Raw genomic sequence first — 19,340 nt, 5'->3', positions numbered from 1 at the left:
AGAGAAAATTATCCCAGGACCCCCTGAGAAACTAATCCTGTCCAGATATGGCTAAATGTATAAAGAAAAGGTCATTAGGTCATTCATAAACACAGTATAGAAATATTCACAAAACCATACTATGGCTTGCAAATAATAGCTATCTAATAGTTGGAGTTTCTTTAATATACAATCTGTGTATTAATTATTCTTAGATGTTTTTTTGTGTGCTTGATAAAAAAAAAAAAATCATGTTTCATTAAAAAGAAAATGATCTTCTCAATTTACAGGCTGTACTATTAGTTTAAGCTATTTTTACACTTCTACACAGCCAACATAATCAACAGAAAATATGTTGTTAGATTATTATTATAATACAAATGTTGAAATTATTTAACATGTAATGATACACCCACACCAGTTACTGACGCTGACCTCGGTACCACAGCAATGCAGATAGATACCTTTGTGATGTCCGGACAAGAAAATCTGTTCATAATAACAATTTGCTAAGTGCGGACCACGCCTTATAGAAGTAGAAAAGGAGGAAGAAAAAGGGGAGGGAACTCGGGGAAATTTGGGCTGGAGTTCTGAACTGCGTGCTGAAGAAGCGTGCAGTTATATCCCCCCCTTTTTATTTAATGAGAAGTGGAAGAGTAGAAAAAAGGGGGTTGTTGGGGAGGAGGTGGGTTGCGAAGTTTTCGTCACGAGAGGTAGTTAGTTAGGGGAGGTATTTATAGGACGGTTGATTGATACGGGGTGGAGTTAGAACGTAGAGTTCGGGCGTGGTCCTTCTCCCAAACTTTTGTTATTACATAACATCATTTTGCTAAGTGCGGACCACGCCTTATAGAAGTAGAAAAGGAGGAAGAAAAAGGGGAGGGAACTCGGGGAAATTTGGGCTGGAGTTCTGAACTGCGTGCTGAAGAAGCGTGCAGTTATATCCAAGCTAGTTTGAGATGAGCCTGTCTCAAATCGTCTGGTTTGGAACGGATGTATAAGTGGTACGCCTGAGAAGACCACCGTCCGAGAAGCTTGATGACGTGCTCGGGGATTCCTTGTCTGGAGGCGTTGGATGCTGCACCGATGCGGAATGAGTGGGCGGAGAATTGGTCTGGTGAGTAACCGTTGACTGAAAGGATGCGGCGGAAATGTGTGTGGAAGCAGTGCCTTGTGATTATACTACCAGATTCCGTAGTGAACAGAGGATCCGAAGGTGATGCTTGTTGAGAGAGCCGGAGATTTAGGTGGTGGACGAGTGGTTCGCACGGGCTGAGGGGTGAGACAAGTTTAAACAGATGGAGGATCGTGGTTTTGCCAAGTTGGTCAGTTTTGCTTCGCTTGATTTTAAAGGTGAGAGTATCCGAGTCCAGGATGCTGAGATCTGATATGAGGGGGTATGAAAAGGAGTTGTGGGAGATTAAGTGAAGTGAATTCTGAGCATCTGAGGAATCCGAAGTATGCCAGGAGAAATAGCGATTGGAGCGTGGAGGATGTTGTCGGAGGGTAAAAGCCTGATCGGAGGGTTTGAATGCAACGATGGAGGATTTCTGGTGAGATGGGAGCTCGTTCGTGTGAGGATGGAGTTTCTGATTTTTGGATTCCTTTCAGGAGAAGGGAAATTTGAGGGTGATTAGAGGAAGGGTGTGGTATGCCAGTAATTAGTTTAGTGAAAAAATTGATAGCTGCCAGATGGACTCTGAGTGATGAGGAACGGGCTGAATGTTGAGTGTGAATGAAAGTAATATAAGCTGCTATTACGGATGGATGATGAGAAGGGAAAGATATATTATGTGTGGAGTGGAAATTTTTGTATGCTTTCCAGCTTGACCAGTAAGTAGAGAGTGTCTGTGGGGAAACGGCTGAAAGGATGGTTTGTTGTGCTTGGAGGATTAGTTCGTTCAGACGGGGGTTAGGTGAAGTGTAGTTAGTGAAAATGGAGGTACCGGCGTTGGGTTGCAGTCTGCATGCGGAGCCAAGGATCTGAATTTCTGGAATTGAAAGCGAGAGAGAGAGTCAGCAATAGAGTTGGATAAACCTGGGATGTGGACAGCTTTAATTATAAACTGATGCTTAATGGAGTGCCAAGTGAGGCGACGGATAAAAGGTATTATGTCTAGCGATTTTGATCGACTTTTGTTGATGATGTGGACCGCGGCGAGATTGTCTGAAAGGAGTAAAATTGATTTTCCTGACCATTCATGTCCCCAAAGGAGGGCAGCGACGAGGACCGCATATAAGTCCAGAGAGCACAGAAGAATCGCGCGGCTGCGCAGATGAAGTTCTCCGGCCAAGCAGAAGCGACCAGAGGAAGGAGCGGCATCTGTGAATAGCTTAATATCGAAAGAGCTGGAAGCTGCGTTGGCGTAGAAGAAAAGCAAATCCAGCAGAGCGCCTTAGCAAAGGAGTCGAAGCTTGGGGTTACTTTGCACCCGAAAGCAAGGTGAACTGAAAAACGGACTCTGAAAAGGCGCCAGGAGTCAGGATGGAGAGGGAGGATTTTGAAAGCCGAAACCACGTCAGCCTTAGACAGCCAGGCCCATCGCGGGATGGGGAGCTTCGTCCCGCAAACACACGTCAATGAAGTTCCAGATCCGGGCGTCTTGGAATGTAGCAGGGTTCCAGTGGTGGAGATGAACCGCAGCGCGAGCTGAGAGGGGGCGGCGCTGTAGATGGAGAATGAAGGTCATGAAGCTCCAGCAAGGAGCTGAGCGGGTGCTGCAGCCCGGTGAGAAACGGCGAGAGAGGAGGCGGGGAGAGAATTGACGGAGTAAAGGAAGGAGAAAGGCTGGCTGGAAGGGACGGGTTGGAGAATAGTGTTGCCAACTGCTCAGTAAGGAAAGTAGCCATTGGCTGCAATTTGTGATTAAAACCCCTTGAATGTTAGAAATGTTACAAATGAACTCTAACAAATGGACTACGTCTGTTGCTTTTATAAATAGGCAGAGACTTCCGAAAATAACTCCATTTTAACGTAAATTACATGATTAATTTTTTTTTTTTTTTTTTTTTTTTTGACAGTCAGCAGCGGCTTTAGGTATGCACAGTTCGTTGCAGCGTGTTTGAAGAGCGGTGTGAGTGTGTGGTCTGACTGACTGCGCTGTGAGTGTCGTGGGCGGGGCTCGCGGCAGCACCTGCTGCTCGCTGAGGAGAAACTGAAGAGCATGTGTGTTCATTTAAACTCTCAATAACAAACAAACTACGTTGGCAAGTTGGCAACACTGTTGGAGAACAGCAGGAGGAACGCAGAAATGGAGAAGGATGACAGAGAGGGGGTTCGAACGACTGAGGGGAAGAGGGAAACGAGAGAGACGAGAGAAACGAGGCGCTGAGGCGAAGTTGGTGCCGCGCCAGGGGTGCGAGAGCTGCAGCAGCGGCGAGGGGGAGTTGGACGACAGAGGGAGGGGGAGTTGGACGACAGAGGGAGGGGGAGTTGGACGACAGAGGGAGGGGGAGTTCGACGACAGAGGGAGGGGGAGTTGGATGACTGAGGGAGGGGGAGTTGGACGACTGAGGGAGGGGGAGTTGGACGACTGAGGGGAAGAGAGACGAGGCGCTGAGGCGAAGTTGGTGCCGCGCCAGGGGCGCGAAAGCTGCAGCGGCGGCGAGTTGAGCGGGTGACGTCATCAGGCCGCGACGCCGGTGCGGCTCATGTGCGCTGTTCAGAGGTTCAGTGAAAAGTTCCGCTTTTGGAGCAGAACGGGGGAAAGGGACGCCGCGGCCCTTCAAAAACCCGCTGCAGCTTAACAACAGTCCAATCGGACACGCGAGGAGGCTGGGACTTACTAGGAGAGAGGGGCCCAGGGCCGGCGAGGCCGGCCGAGGAAGACAGGCGTCCGGAGCGGCGAGCCCGCGCAGGAGGAGTAGGGGAAGGGGGAGAAGAGCGGCGGGAGTGCCGAGATCCGGGGGTGCACTGGTGAGGACGACCGACCCGGGAGGAAGAATAAGCAGTAGCCGGAGTAGAACCAGGAGTAGCCGGAATGGAGATTACGGAATTCGGACGACGAGCCCGGCGAGGTGGAGTAGGGGAAGGGGGTGAAGAGCGGCGGGAGTGCCGAGATCCGGGGGTGCACTGGTGAGGACGACCGACCCGGGAGGAAGAATAAGCAGTAGCCGGAGTAGAACCAGGAGTGGCCGGAATGGAGATTACGGAATTCAGACGACGAGCCCGGCGAGGTGGAGCAGGAGTGGAGACAGGCTGGCCAGGAGGGAAGAGGTCCTCGTCGGAGGCGGTGAGTTAAAGGTCCATGACGGAGAACAAGCTAATGCTAGCAGGCGGGTGCGGCAGATTCGACTGATGCGAAGTTTTCGTCACGAGAGATAGTCAGTTAGGGCAGGTATTTATAGGACGGTTGATTGATACGGGGTGGAGTTAGAACGTAGAGTTCGGGCGTGGTCCTTCTCCCAAACTTTTGTTATTACATAACATCATTAAAAATATAACATATTTAAATGTGGGCAGTCACCTCAACTGACCTGATTTAAAAAAAAAGATTTGAGCCACCAACAGATAAAAAAATCATCACCAAGACCAGGGTACAAAAAGCTCAAAAAATTGACCATTAAACAAATGAAACACACTCTGTGATTTTCAGAGTTACATTTTTTATTTTTATGTTTCCTTTAAAAACAAGCACAGATGACAAAGACAGATGCTCAGAACAACATTTTTACACCAAACGCACTCTGAATAACTTTAGCTTTTCTTTTAACCTAATAGTTGAATTATGTAGGAAACAGTAACATAAAGAGAAATAAAAGAAATACAAATAAACGGTTATCTCTCTCAACTGAAATGTGTAGCACATGGATTTTTTATAAGGAGCAGAAAAGCATAAAGCATTTACAAGGTTACAATAAGCTCTTACTGCAAAGAAAATGCTAAATGATACAGTATTCAGAAACAGGTGATGTAAACAGATAATTGTAATCATTATTAAGTGCAATAGAAATGTCCACAAAGTTCTTCAATCTCTCAAACAGAATGTGGTGTGATAAGAAATTGTAAGTTTTACCAACACAATGTTTTTTGAATGTGTTGCAGGAAGGTAAGAGTCTATATAAATGAACAAAATCAAGTTGACCAAACAAAACATGAAATATATTGAGTTTATACTGTCTAAAATGAAATAAAAAAAAATGTAAGTAAAGGAAACACGGTTTCTGCGCTAAATTGTATAGAATAAGAATAAACAATTGTAAATATTAAAACGATCAAAACTTTATAGAATAACACAAACAGAAAACAAACAGAAGATTTGCTGCATTAGACAGAAATCCTGCTGGAACTCTGATTAAAACCCTCACTGTGTTGCTTGTGTGTGGGTGTGTGTGGGTGTGTGTGAGAGAGAGAGATGGTGAAAGAGATACACACTCAGCGTTGTGTGTGAAACTTTCTGTGGTTTCTATTTGGAGAGTCTCTGCACTTTTTCATGATCTGCTGCTGAAGCTCTTCTCTGCTGGACTCCTCACACCCTGAAAAACACACACCAGAGAAAAGCATTCAAACACTAACAACACACACAAATACACACACAGTTTTGTATAAAGATAAAGATTTCCCGCTGCTCGCTTCGAGCCATCCACCCAGCCCAACCGAAGTTCAGTAGCCCTTACATTTTTTAAATATAATTTTATTAAATATGTTTACCCCGTTTTCTCCCCAATTTACACAGCCAATTATCCAAACAACTTATTAGGACTCTCCCTATCACTAGCGATGCTCCAACACCAGGAGGGTAAAGACTGGCACATGCCTTCTCCGATACATGTGAAGTCAGCCACCACCTCTTTTGGAACTGCTGCTGATGCAGCATCACCGAGTAGAATCACAGCATGCTCGGAGGAAAGCACAGCGACTCGGTTCTGATACATCAGCTCACAGATGCTTGGTGTTGATTGATCATCCTTTGGAATGATGAGGGGAAAGAGCGCCATCTACCCACCCAGAGAGAGCAAGGCCAATTGTGCTACCTCAGAGCTCTGGTAGCTGATAGCAAACTACATGAACAGGATTCAAACCAACGATTATCCCTTACTTTTTAAGACAGATTCAAAAGAAATCTAAAATAACCACCTGTGAACCACTTACAAACTTCAATTAGATGATCAGAATATAATATAATACGGTAAATTTACATGAAAATACTAATAAAGGAGGATGGCAGAAAAAAGGGGTAAAATCCAGTAGTTTCCTGGCCAAAACGAGAGACTTGCAAGGTATAGAACACACACACACACACACCAACACACAGTGTAGCACTGCAGACTTACTGACAGAGAGTCATAATCTGAGGACATGGTTGCAGGGTTTAAGGTTGTGTACGTGTCACTGGAAGAGTCTTTAACATGCTGTAAAAAAGAACATTAAAAACATAAGTACACTATCACACACAGACACACACACACAAATACACACTGGACTTACTTGTAGGGTATCATAGTCTGAGCTGATGGTGGTGGGGTTCAGAGCTGAGTAAGTATCACTGGGAGAGTCTCTAACATGCTGGAAAATAAAAGAACATTAAAAATATGTATATAACTAATTGTACCAGAGTTAGTTCCAACCCTGCACTGTGATTGGCTGAAAGGCATTCTTTGAGTGCCGTTATCAGCCAGTAATGCACTGTAACCGAAGCTCTCCATGTGTTACTCCGCCACATACAGGTAACCTGTACAGGTAACAGCGCCTTTAATACAAACAGCGCAGCTACAAACAGAGCAGCAATGGAACTATTATAACTCAAACAGATCGTATTTTCTAGTCCCTTTTAACTCAAAATCTTTCAATAAACAGTGATAATGAAACTGTGGTATATATTTAGAATAATACACTCAAGGATAGTGCTATAACGTGTAATATTGGCACTGCTGTGCTGCAGTCGTAGGCACAGGTTTATTACTGTGTGTTATTGCTTAATTATATAGACGAACCTGCAGTGTATCATAGTCTGAGCTGATGGTGGTGAGGTTCAGAGCTGTGTAAGTGTCGTCTGCAGGATTCTGACCCTTTTAAAGACAGATAAGAAGAACACACATTTTTCAGTCTTTATTCAGTAGTAGTTTTATAGGAGTAAGTAAAGAGAAAAAAATTCAATCTTTTCTCAGTACCTGAATATGTGTGTCTCTCTCTGTTCCTCTCTTCCTCCTGATCACAGATTAAACATTAAAAGTTAGGGTTAGCATCAGAGGTGGAAAAAGTACTGAAAAATTTTAATTAAGTAAAAGTACCTTTACTTTGCTACAATTCTACTCAAGTAAAAGTAAAAGTAACCATCTAAAAATCTACTTGAGTAAAAGTAAAAAATTACTCAATTTAAAATGTACTTTGAGTAAAAGTTACATAGGTACTTTTAATTATTTGATGTAAAAAAGTACAAATCATAAATTAAATCATTTGGTCCCACTTTAAAATAAGTGTCCCTAAGTACTATGTAGTTACACGGTAACCATTCATGTAACTACAATGTAACTACTGATGAAGTACACATTGTTACAGATTAACTACAGAGGTACAGGTTATGTAATTACACATGTGTATTAAGGTTCATTTTGACTTATGTAAGTACCCTCCATTGCTATGCTTTAATGGCTATTTACATGTTTTTTTTTTTCATTCAAGCAGATTGTTTAATGTTCCCAATAAAAAACTTAGTAAATATCATTAAAAACATGAAATCATACAAAAAAATCTTGGTTGGCGCAAGTGCAGTGCCGTAAAGACAGAACACAGGTTCCCCCGAGCCGCGCACACAGACCCCAGCCTGCACAGCGGATTTACACAGCGTCTCTCCCGCTAACCGTAATAAACATTGCTGGGAAAAGTTTAGCTGCGCTGCCACGGAGAACAAAACAGCGCAAACTATGTGTGATAAAATCAGCGGAACATAAACACAGCAAACATTATGAGGCATTTCTCTCACCACCAAGACTTTCAGAAAGGTAAACTCAGTTTGTGGAAACAGGTTAAGCAGAAAAGGAGCGCAGCTCCGTTAGATAGATTAGCTAGCTAGCTAACTAACTTGTTAGCTAACCTAGGCAGTTTGATATGTCTCCAGTTTAGTTCAGCGTTGTTTAATGTCTAAAAGGGATCTATGTAATCCATGATCATTAGCTAAGGTATTTAGGTTATATTCGCCTCAATTGCCTGTTAATATCGCGCTGACAGACGCAATTCATACAGCGTTCAGTGCATTTAATATACTATTAATTTAGGTGTAATACACACCTAATTAATTAGCGTTAATACATGTTAGTTGATTAATTAACATACAGGATAACAAACACCTTTCATCTCCATCAACCTTCACTATTTTTCAGAAAACCCTGAAGGCAGAATTCTGTCAAAGAATTTGCTTAGGTTGTAAAATTTTTAATAAAAGGATTATTGTGCTGGATATTTTACTAAATACAGAAGATTGTATAATCTGTGTAGCTGTATATGAACGGAGATTACTTTATGATGTAATTACACAGCTAACCAGAGAGTTTAGAAGATACATATAACTGACCACCACATGCTTTCTCAGGTTTGATGTGGATGTTTTGAAAGCTGACAGCTCTGTCCGGCGGGGCAGGCACATTTTACATTGCATGAGGACATCGTTGCCTCGTTATTCTATGCGCGCATCAATTTTTTTATTCAGACAATTGTTTTTTTCCCAGTAATTTATTTTTTACTCAGTAACAGGGAGTTTTACAATGTAGCGAAGTAAATGACTCGTGTCAAAATGTACTTGAGTAAAAGTAAAATTACCTATTTTAAAAACTACTTTAAAAATTACAAATTACTCATAAAATCTACTCAATTACAGTAACGTGAGTAAATGTAATTTGTTACTTTCCACCTCTGGTTATCTTTGACAAATGTTTAAATTTGTTTGATGATCTAAAACATATAAAAAATAAGAAATCATGAAGGGGGAAAACACTTTCACAGCACTGTATTTGCCTAAGACATAATTGCTTGTAGAGTTTTGAGTATTTTTTTGGTTAAGAGTACAGAACGTTGTTCAGTTCTGTAGTATTAGAAAAATATTGTAAATGTGGTTTCATGTTCTCACCTTATCCTCAGAAAAACAGCAATAAACACCAGAAGCAGAACCACAGCTACTCCAGAAGCTGCATAATTCACTGCTGTGTTTTCAAGACACAGTACATTAATATGTTATAAAGAAGAGAGAGGGAGTGACAGTATTTAATAAAACAAAATAAACAAGAGAACAATTAAACTTATTACACACCTGACGCTGCAATTGACTTGTACGATCCAAATGAATTCTCGGCTTTACAATAAACAAAACATTCACAGTCACAGAACTTAATACATTATAGAATAACAAACAGAGCTGTTTCTTTTTCAATCAAACTGTTTTTTTCTTTTTAACCAATTTTCTCAGGGGGTTAGCCATTGCCAGTTCTCTCCCAATGGGCCTTCCCATAAAATAAATACATAAAATTGTTTTCTAATTAAATTTATTTTTTCTTAAGAACATATAAATATATATTGAGACAGTAGCTATAACTGCATACTGATTTCTAGAATAAATAAACACAAAAACGAACCAATTAAAGACAAGTTTTCTGTTTTCGGTACGGTTCAGTCTATGGTGTTGAACTTACATAACACATTCAGATGAATGGGTGTTGAGTTGTGTTGTCCGAGCTGGTTGTGAGCAGTGCAGTAGTAGAATCCACTGTGCTGTGAGCTGATGTTGGTGATGCTGTAATTCTGGTCTGTAGTCAGTGGTGTTTCTGCAGGTTCTCTCTGATTAAACCAGGAGTAGGAGAGAACAGGAGGATCTGCATCACTGCTGCAGCTCAGAGTCACTGAATCTCCCTCCACTATCTCTTTAGAGGAGACCAGCTCTGCTCTAGTGTTTCTGGGAGAATCTGATTAAAGTTGTTAAAAAAAAATCTTAAGTCAGTTGTTAGTAATTACATATAATAGAACATGATGTTTTTAAAAATATTTTTTAGGCATTGCCAGTTCACTCCCAATGGACTTCCCAAACACAATACTACATAAAATAAATACATAAAATGTTTTATAATTAAACTGAAATATTTAAAGGACGTATCAATATATTGAGACGGTAGCCATAACTCCATACTGTTTTCTAGAAACAAATAAACATCATATAAAACCAATTCATGAAAAGCTCTATGGTTTCAGTGTCTTCACAAATATAACTGATTGCACTGTTTGATTTATGTTTAACTTACATAACACATCCAGATGAATGGATGTTGAGTTGTTTTGTCCGAGCTGGTTGTGTGCAGTGCAGTAGTAGAATCCGCTGTTCTGGGAGCTGATGTTGGTGATGCTGTAATTCTGGTCTGTAGTCAGTGGTGTTTCTGCAGGTTCTCTCTGATTAAACCAGGAGAAGGAGAGAACAGGAGGATTTGCATCACTGCTGCAGCTCAGAGTCACTGAATCCCCCTCCACTATCTCTCCAGAGGAGACCAGCTTTGCTCTGGTGTTTCTGGGAGGATCTGATTAAAGAAAAATCATATTTCAGTTATTAGTATTTACATATGAAAGAAGAAGATGTTTTTAAAACAAGCCATTGCCAGTTCACTCCCAATTGACTTCCCAAACACAATACTACATAAAATAAATGCATAAAAATGTTTTATAATTAAACTGAAATATTTCAAGGACGCATCAATACATTGAGACAGTAGCCATAACTCCATACTGATTTCTAGAATTGAATAAACACAAAAAGAAACCAATTCAAGACAGGCTCTATGTTTTCAATGTGTTAATCATTATAACTGATTGCACTGTTTGAGTCAGAATGTATGATGTTAAACTTACATAACACATTCAGATGAATGGGTGTTGAGTTGTGTTTTCCAAGCTGGTTGTGAGCAGTGCAGTAGTAGAATCCGCTGTTCTGGGAGCTGATGTTGGTGATGCTGTAATTCTGGTCTGTAGTCAGTGGTGTTTCTGCAGGTTCTCTCTGATTAAACCAGGAGTAGGAGAGAACAGGAGGGTTTGCATCACTGCTGCAGCTCAGAGTCACAGAATCCCCCTCCAATATCTCTCCAGAGGAAACCAGCTCTGCTCTGGTGTTTCTGGGAGGATCTGGAAACAATATATAACAATATATATTCCACATGCCATTGCAGATGGTTGAGTACATTATTAGTGTGTTTAAAACATCTACTTACACACTGGAGGAGATTGGAAGCTCTCGTGTCCTTCAACAGAGCAGCTGTAGTCGACGGCTCCACTGATCACAGATACAGGACAGGATTTAGATCTGCAGTGAGACAGACTCTGTCCGTTCTTGTTCCAGATGTAAGTGGGGTAGTTGGGCAGAGTGCAGGAGCTTCTACAGGTCAGGGTTCTTGTCTGTTCATCTGCATTATTGTACACCTCCACCTGCAGGTCTGTGAGAGACTCCCATCAGTGTATTTAATCAGCTCAAACACAGATTAACACTGAGACACAACCTCACACACACAACACACTTCTCCTACCTGTGACAGAGAGAGAGACTCCAGCAGAGCTCTGTATGTATTCCCTATAGGGGTTTTTAAATCGGAGGAGATATTGTGCAGAGTCGCTCTGTGTGAGATTATTCAGTCTCAGAGTTCTCACATTCACTCTGTCACTGAAAAACTCCACCTGGCCATCTGCAGGACTCAGCTCTGTTTCCTGTGAGGAGAGTCTGATGTACCAGGCAGGCTGGGGTTCAGGGTGCTGATCAGGGAAGGTGTAGTAACTGTCAATGTCCACTGTGGAGCCAATCAGAGCACAGATAGAACGGGTGGAGTAGGTAATACTCCAGCATCTATCCTGATTAGAAACACCTGAAACAGACAAACTAGAGTTTAATCACATATAGTAAAATACTTTTATTGACAAATATATAAAACACCAAGTAGGAGTAGTTGGAATGGAATAAATATCTATATGTTGGAATGTATTGATGATATACCTAACAGGCCAAGGTAGTGTTGGAATCTAGTGAAGACATTCCTGTGAAACCCTTGCTATCTCTGATCAGCATTTTCTTGCTGAAAAATGGCAGTTAGATGCCCTACCACAAGAGGTAACATGTGGGCATAGAATGTCCTGCATAAATCGTACAGCTGTTAGTGTTCCTCATATCGCTACCAGGGGTAACGAAGTGTTTTGTGCGATGACTCCCCAAATCAGCCCACCAGCAATTTCAACAGTCTGTTGCTCCACACAGAGGCCTCCATACTCAAACCCAAGCAGAACTTTGACTTGTTGCTAAAAACAATACAGTTGGGGGCTCAGAGTGGTCCAGTTGGCTAAGCGCTGCCACTATGATCAGAACATCGCCGCTTTGAATCCTGTTCATGTAGCTTGCCATCAGCTGCCGGAGTCCTGAGAGATCACAATTGGCCTTGCTCTCTCCGGGTGGGTAGATGGCGCTCTCTCCCCACATCACTCTTAGGGTGATGTCTGCAGCACAAGGCATCTGTGAGCTGATGTATCGGAACCGAGTCGCTGCACTTTCCTCCGAGCACGCTGGTTACTCGGCAATGCTGCAGCAGCTCAAAAAGAGGCAGTGGCTGACTTCACATGTATCGGAGGAGGCATGTGCTAGGTGTCTTCACCCTCCTGGTATTTGTAAAAGTAATGTAAAGCGGGAAAAATGACCTTATAAAAAAAGCCTAGGCCACAATACAGGGGCCTATAGTACACTACCCCCCAATGACTAGTTAACTATAAGTTCTGAAATGGTGCTAAAAAAAAACTTCAGAGGGATGTTTTTCAGACTCACACAGACAGCATCGTACCTGTCCTTACTACATGCTTTACCAGCCAGCTGTAGACTGTAACTGTGAACTCACACAATGAACTTACAAATATTGCATATAGCAATAATATAAAGTACCAGTCAAAAGTTTGGACACATTCAATTTTCTTTTTTTTCTACCGTTGTTGCAGATTAGCATTGAAGCTATCAAATCTATGGCATATGAATTTACAGAGTAAACTAAACAGAAAAATAGTCAAAAAATATGTTTTATAAAGTAGAAGTGTTGCCTACTGTCAACGTTTTCTTAAAAGCTCACATAAGCTCTCCGAATGAGATCCCTACATTTGAACACTACATCATAGCTTAGACTTAGCAAACACATCTTGGCATGTCTTGGCATGTACCAAGCCACAGTAAACATTTCAGATTCACCATTAGTGCATCAGTACGTTACTACAGTATCTTGTCAACAACTGACTGCAAAAAAACATTCAGTTTACCTCAATATGCCTTTTCAAATAAGATGAGTTAGGTTAATTAGGTGGGGGTTCTGGCTCGCCTATAAATAACTAAAAAAGGTACTTAGTACCTAGTTTTGCAGATATAAAGGCTGTGTAATGTTTTTTTTTTTTTTTTTGTTATTAAGGGTACCAGTAAATTACAAATTCCATAAGACTTGAAAACCAGAAACTAAATTTTAGAATAAAATACTGACATGCCAAAATTTGTGCAATAAAAATATTAATTTTAATTGATCATATGATTTAATTGATCATGCTTGATTTAACGGCAATATTCGCTTCCATGGGACATGGCAAAAATCATGGGACAGAATACTAGTTTCTATTTGGCATGTCACTGGAAATATGACCAGTTCAGTAACTCCCAGTAACAGTCATGTGTCCTGGAATGTGAATTCATTGAAAATAAAAAGAAGTGATAAGTGAGATTATGACAGAAGGACAGAGGTTTAAAGTGAAGTTCTTACAGACAGCAGGAGAGCAGAGCTTCTCATATCCTTTTATAGCACAGGAATAGCTACCTGCATCCACAGTACTGTAATAACGGTATAATTTATTACTGTGCTGGTCAGATACAGGCTGGCCGTTCTTGTACCAGATGTAAGCGGGGTGGTCAGTCAGACTGCAGGTGCTGCTACAGGTCAGATATGTTCCATAACTGTCTTTTGATAATGTAACTTTCAGATCTGCAGGAGATTTTAAACAAGGTTTGCTGTTATTGGCATAAAAAAAATATTGATGCAGTTAAATAAAAGGAAGATTTTTAAAGAAGCTGTACCTGTAACAGTCAGAGTAACTCCAGGCTGTCCAGTATATCCACCTCCATGATTAGTGTAGAATCTGAATTTGTATGTTTGAGTGTCGCTTTCTCTCAGGTTGTTGATTCTAATACTACAGTCGTTGTGGGAGTTCTGAATGTTCTTTACCCGTCCCTCATACTCCTCATCCTCTCTCAGATCCTCAGGTTCAAAACCAGTCTGCTGTTTAATGAACCACACTGTTTTTGTCATTGTACTGTATCCTTCAGGGTATTCATAAGAGCAGGAGAGATCAACTGATGATCCTTTTAGAGCACACACATGTTGAGGAGTGTACGTCACACCCCAGCACTCTGTACCAATACCTGAAATATGCAGAGTTATAATTACTTTTATTTTCAGAAACAACTGTTAAACCTAATATAGATTTTAGGTTTTATTTTAGAGTAATTCTAGTAAATATAATCATGAGTGACAATATGCAGAGTTCTAGCACTATGAGCGTAATGAAGCTTAATGTGCTGATGTTGGCAGTTAAACATGAACCCATAGAGACCCACATGTTACGAGGTGCTACAGCAGACCAATGCACTGCCATTATGAGCCAAGAATCACTGGTTTAAATACCAGCTCATGCAAAGAAAGTCTAAGAGAGCACAATTGGCCTTGCTTTTTCTGGGTTGATAGATGGGACTCTCTCCCCACATCAGTCCTAGTATAATGCTGATCAGCACAGGCGCCTGTTAGCTAATGTATCAGAGCTGGGTCGCTGCGCTGGCTACCCAGTGATGCAGCTGTACAAAAAACAGCGATGACTGTCATGCATAAGCTAGTTTTTCTAGTGTTGGGTGCATTACTATTAATCTAAAAATATTGCATCCAAACAATTACACCCAACAAACAATACAAACAATTCAATACAACCAGAATTAATTAAGCATATACAAAACATCTTTCACAAAAGGCAGAATTCCACAATATTACACAATTTCATCCAATTAGCAAAAAACACAATAGACTTCCAGAAAATTCTTGCTGATGCTGTTACAGTAAAATACAAAATAAGGCTTAGTCCTGGACTATACCATTTCTCCATTGATTCTCCATGGATAGATGTGTGATACCAAAAGAAGAAGCCTTCAGCCATTCATAAACAAGCACACTACATTTACATTGATTTGTAAAAGTATTTGTACCCACATTTTGTCATCTTACAACCACAAACTTTTACATTTTAAGTGATAGATCAACACAAAGAAGCACATAATTGTCAAGTGGAACCAAAATAATACATGGTTTTTAAATGTGACATTAGGTTAGTCCTGAAATACAAACTCCAACATTTCCTAAGTGCTTTTTAATTTTTTTCTTCACTTTAATAAAAAATAAATTGGGTGAAGTTTCAAGAAATTTGGACCTTATTAACCACTGCCACCAGACCCTTGCCATGTGCAATGCAAGTCCAATATTGTTTGATTGGATTAGGTGTACTAACCCTTTGATCAAGCAAAAGAAAAAACAAACAACTAAACAAGACAAATCAGCTTTTCTATTTTTATAGCAGAGCTTACTTACTTGCTTAACTGACACTTTCTGCCAGTTAATATGACATGTGTCACTAGAAATCAGAATTTAGTGTGGCTTAGTGGCTTCCTATCAGAAGAGCTAACTGGAAATTGTCTGCCGTCTTGGGCTGATGTTCTTTAAGTATACTTTAAGCGGGCGGCACGGTGGCACCGTGGGTAGCGCTGTCGCTTCACACGAAGATGGTTTGATTCCTGGCTGGTTTAGATTCCTGGCTGGGGTGTGGGGTTTGTATCTATCACTAAAATTCTCAATAAAATATACTTAAGTTTGTGGTTCTAAGGTGACAAAATTTGAAAAATATAAAGGGGTATGAATACTTTTGCAAGCCATTGTAATTCTCAAAGAGGAAAGAATGAATGCAGCATGTTGACTTAAATAATTGTGAAAGTGTGCATATTGTTTTGTCACTACAGTTGTCAAACCACAGCATTTATTGCATACCAGGATATATAAATTGTGTTTTCTCTAACAGAGACACACATTTATAGAAAAGTGTCTGTAGTGACCTTCTGTGATGTAGAAGCCTTAAACTGACCAATTCAACTACCTGAAAATGACTCACTCAATTTTATTCAATATCAGATTAAGAAATTAAATATTTCACCCTAAATACTTCAACACACAAGTACACTTTTATGAAGCTGAAATGTTGAATTATTAGTACTGTGTTAAATATTATTATTTCAAGTCAGTATATTATTGGCTTCAAGCCTACAGTAGCTTTATGGTGAGTGCACTCTGATACTTACACACTGATGGAGAACGATGAATACTCTCAGACACCCCACAGGAGTATCTTCTTTGATCATAGTTAGAGTATAACTCAACAGACACACCAGTATATACATACTGCATGTTTCCATTTCTGTACCAGATGTATTTTTGGTTTGTACCAAGGCTGCAGGTGGAGCTACAGGTCACTTTCACCCTTCTCTGTCCTACAGTTGTAGGATCCACTTTCACCTGCAAATCTACAGACAATATATATACACCAGTATATATATTTATTTTCAAAACTTAAAATTTTGTATCAGTGAGGGGCAAAACGTCTGTTAGTATTTACCCGTAACAGTGAGATGAACTCCAGATGACGCTGATATCCAGTCACTGCTTGATGTTTTAAATCTGAAGTTATAAACTCCAGAGTCGCTCAGTCTCACATCCTTCAGAGTCAGTTCACAGTTATTCCACCCTGAGCTTACAGAAACTCGTTTTGAGAATTCTGTATCTTTTTTCAGAACTCGTTCTTCTCCATCAGAGTTCAGATACCACTCTCTCTCTCTGACCCAGGAGGAATAAGATTGTGTAAATGTGCAGGAGATTTTTACTGTAGATCCAGTAACAGCACAGATACTCTGAGAGGAGAGAGTTACAGACTGACCCTGAGCCCCTGCAACACACACACACACACACACACACACACACACACACACACACACGGGTATGCTTACAGAGTAATATTGCTGTTGCTATGGGTGACATAGTGAAGTGTGAAGTTGAATGGTGGTGTAAAAACCACAGAGAAACTGTTCCGACAGATTAAAATAAGCTTTAAACAGTTTAGAACTCACAATAAATAATAAAGATATTCTATAGATATATAAAACCTCAATGGCAAAAATGTTGGAATTATTGTGTAAAATGTAAATAAGCATAAATAATAGTCAATGTTTTTTTTTCCTATTTTATGTGTTTTATGTTTACAACAGAACATAAAACACATTTTAGATGTTGAAAGTGGGAATTTTTTTTGGCAGCAACACATTTATGGCAGCAACACATCTCAAAAATGTCTATCATTGTGTAGGATCCCCTCTCTTAACTCAAAACCAATTGCTGGAGTTTTGGGAGAGAAATGTTCTCCTTGTTCTTGTATGTTGGAGGAATTTTTGCTGGATTTTTCATTACATAATGCACCAAGTGTTTTCTATCTGGGTTGCAGGCAGGCCAGTTCAGCATCAGGACTCTTCTGCGAAGCCACACTGTTAGTGGTGGATGCAGTATGTGGTTTAGCATTGTCTTTCTGAAATATGCAAGGACTTCCATGAAAGGGATATTGTCTGGAACAGAGCAGATTTTGTTCTAACATCTTAAAAATACTGTTCAGCATTGATAATGCTAATGCAAGTTTTAGACAGTTTTTCCTTATCTGTGCTTCTCTATTTATATCCCGTTATGTAAGTTTGCAGCAGATATCTCATCCAGCAGTTTTATAGTACTATTAGTAGTAGTAGCACTATTATAGTATTACTTACTTTTCCAGCCTTTTGTTGCCACTGTCCCATTTTTTAGTTGCATTGCTACCATCAAGTTCCAAATGAGTGTTAACATGGTAAAGTGACTTACTTTTGATGAATACATTTGATGAATTGATTTAAAGATGTAACAGTACATACACTAAACAAGACATTACTCAATTTAAATTATTGAGGATTACAACACAATAAAGCGCTCAAGCTTATTTCCATTGTGGCCCTCGACACATAACACACACAAATAAACACCACAACAACACAAAAACACAACACAACCCCCATTCTCACCAGAGAGGGCCCTAAATCCTAAAACTTACTAAAATCAGCTTTAGATTTTAATGATAAGCCAGTATACTATGAGCTAACCATTGTAAATAAAATATCATTGCATTTTGTTCTTATTTAAATGTATTATATTTTACAGAGTGTCCCAACTTTTTTTTTAATTAAGGTTTTTAGTATTACATATACAGTATAAATCACAGTAATCTGCTAACATCCATTCGTAGAGCACAGTGATCAACAGCTTTGTCCCACAGCCAGCAGTTTCCTGCCCAGACATGCACAGCATACGGTACTGATAAGCACGGGTTGGTAACTAAAACCCCTAGGAATGAGTTACTAGCTGTAATTAAATGTGTAGATTAATAAAATATAAAAGTTTACCTGCCAGCAGGATGAGGATCACTGCTGCTGTAACATTTCCTGACGTTCTTGAAAACATGGCAGCATCACTCTGCAGACACAGCTCTTAAACGTCTAGAAAAGAACAGATTAAAGAAAGTTTCACTGGACTGTCTGGAATACCTAAGGGATTTAAATAAGATGATTGCTGATCTGCGCATTCTTACTCATACTACCCTGCTGATCAGGCAGAGAACTGGAAGATACATTTTTATATTCTCTCATCACAGTGTCTTTTTAACTCTTTTAACCAGTTTTAAATAATTTCAAAGTACACGTTTGATTTGATTGATGTGGTGAACTGGTGTATTCAGCATTTAACTCGCTCACTCAGGCTGGTTTAACAGAAAATTCTCCACTAGCAGGGAAAGTTCATTGTGTGTTTAGCTCAAATTTAAAGGTATTGTTATTTTACCTTATTTGTGTTTGCTTGTAGGTGCAGGCGTTGGGTGTTGTGATGGTTTTACATGTTCTAAACTTTTGGATTATGCCTTATAAAGAACAGACACCCAAACAGGGGTGCGTTTCGCATAACATTAAGTATCACTTCATGTTGATTCTGCTTTTCCAGTTTAATGCCTTTTCTGCTGCCAAAGATTATAAAATTAATTTAGTTTTCAATAATTTCACTGCACCACTCACTGAACCATGCCCTCAAAATGCCACCGTAGTAAACACACATTATTAAAGAGAATATTGTTCTAACTGCCCTAGGCAGTTCAAAAGGCTATCACTACGGCTGTGCGGTCAGAGAGAGAAACACACTAATTCCAGTAAAAGTGTTTTAACTGATGTGCCCACACAGTGTGC

General features: G+C 40.2%; 1 protein-coding gene and 1 long non-coding RNA gene across 2 annotated transcripts; both read right to left on the bottom strand.

The window, feature by feature from the left end:
* Nucleotides 1–4,626: 4,626 nt before the first annotated feature.
* Nucleotides 4,627–7,155, bottom strand: LOC125787196 (uncharacterized). Its single transcript, XR_007429128.1, has 5 exons — nt 7,090–7,155; nt 6,913–6,987; nt 6,407–6,484; nt 6,253–6,330; nt 4,627–5,454 (listed from the first exon to the last, which is right to left on the bottom strand). It is a non-coding gene; the product is annotated as an uncharacterized LOC125787196 (long non-coding RNA).
* A 1,882-nt stretch (nt 7,156–9,037) lies between these two features.
* LOC111191934 (B-cell receptor CD22-like) lies at nt 9,038–14,256 on the bottom strand. Its single transcript, XM_049470881.1, has 9 exons — nt 14,025–14,256; nt 13,807–13,932; nt 11,591–11,727; nt 11,158–11,389; nt 10,802–11,071; nt 10,204–10,473; nt 9,601–9,870; nt 9,222–9,263; nt 9,038–9,114 (listed from the first exon to the last, which is right to left on the bottom strand). Exons 1-9 carry the CDS (start codon nt 14,254–14,256, stop codon nt 9,038–9,040), a joined length of 1,656 nt encoding a protein of 551 aa, XP_049326838.1.
* Between the last annotated feature and the right edge of the window lie 5,084 nt (nt 14,257–19,340).

This window comes from Astyanax mexicanus, chromosome 23 (genome assembly GCF_023375975.1).
Source record: "Astyanax mexicanus isolate ESR-SI-001 chromosome 23, AstMex3_surface, whole genome shotgun sequence".
Classification (NCBI taxonomy): Eukaryota; Metazoa; Chordata; class Actinopteri; order Characiformes; family Acestrorhamphidae; genus Astyanax; species Astyanax mexicanus.
This window is presented reverse-complemented; position numbering and strand designations above follow the sequence as displayed.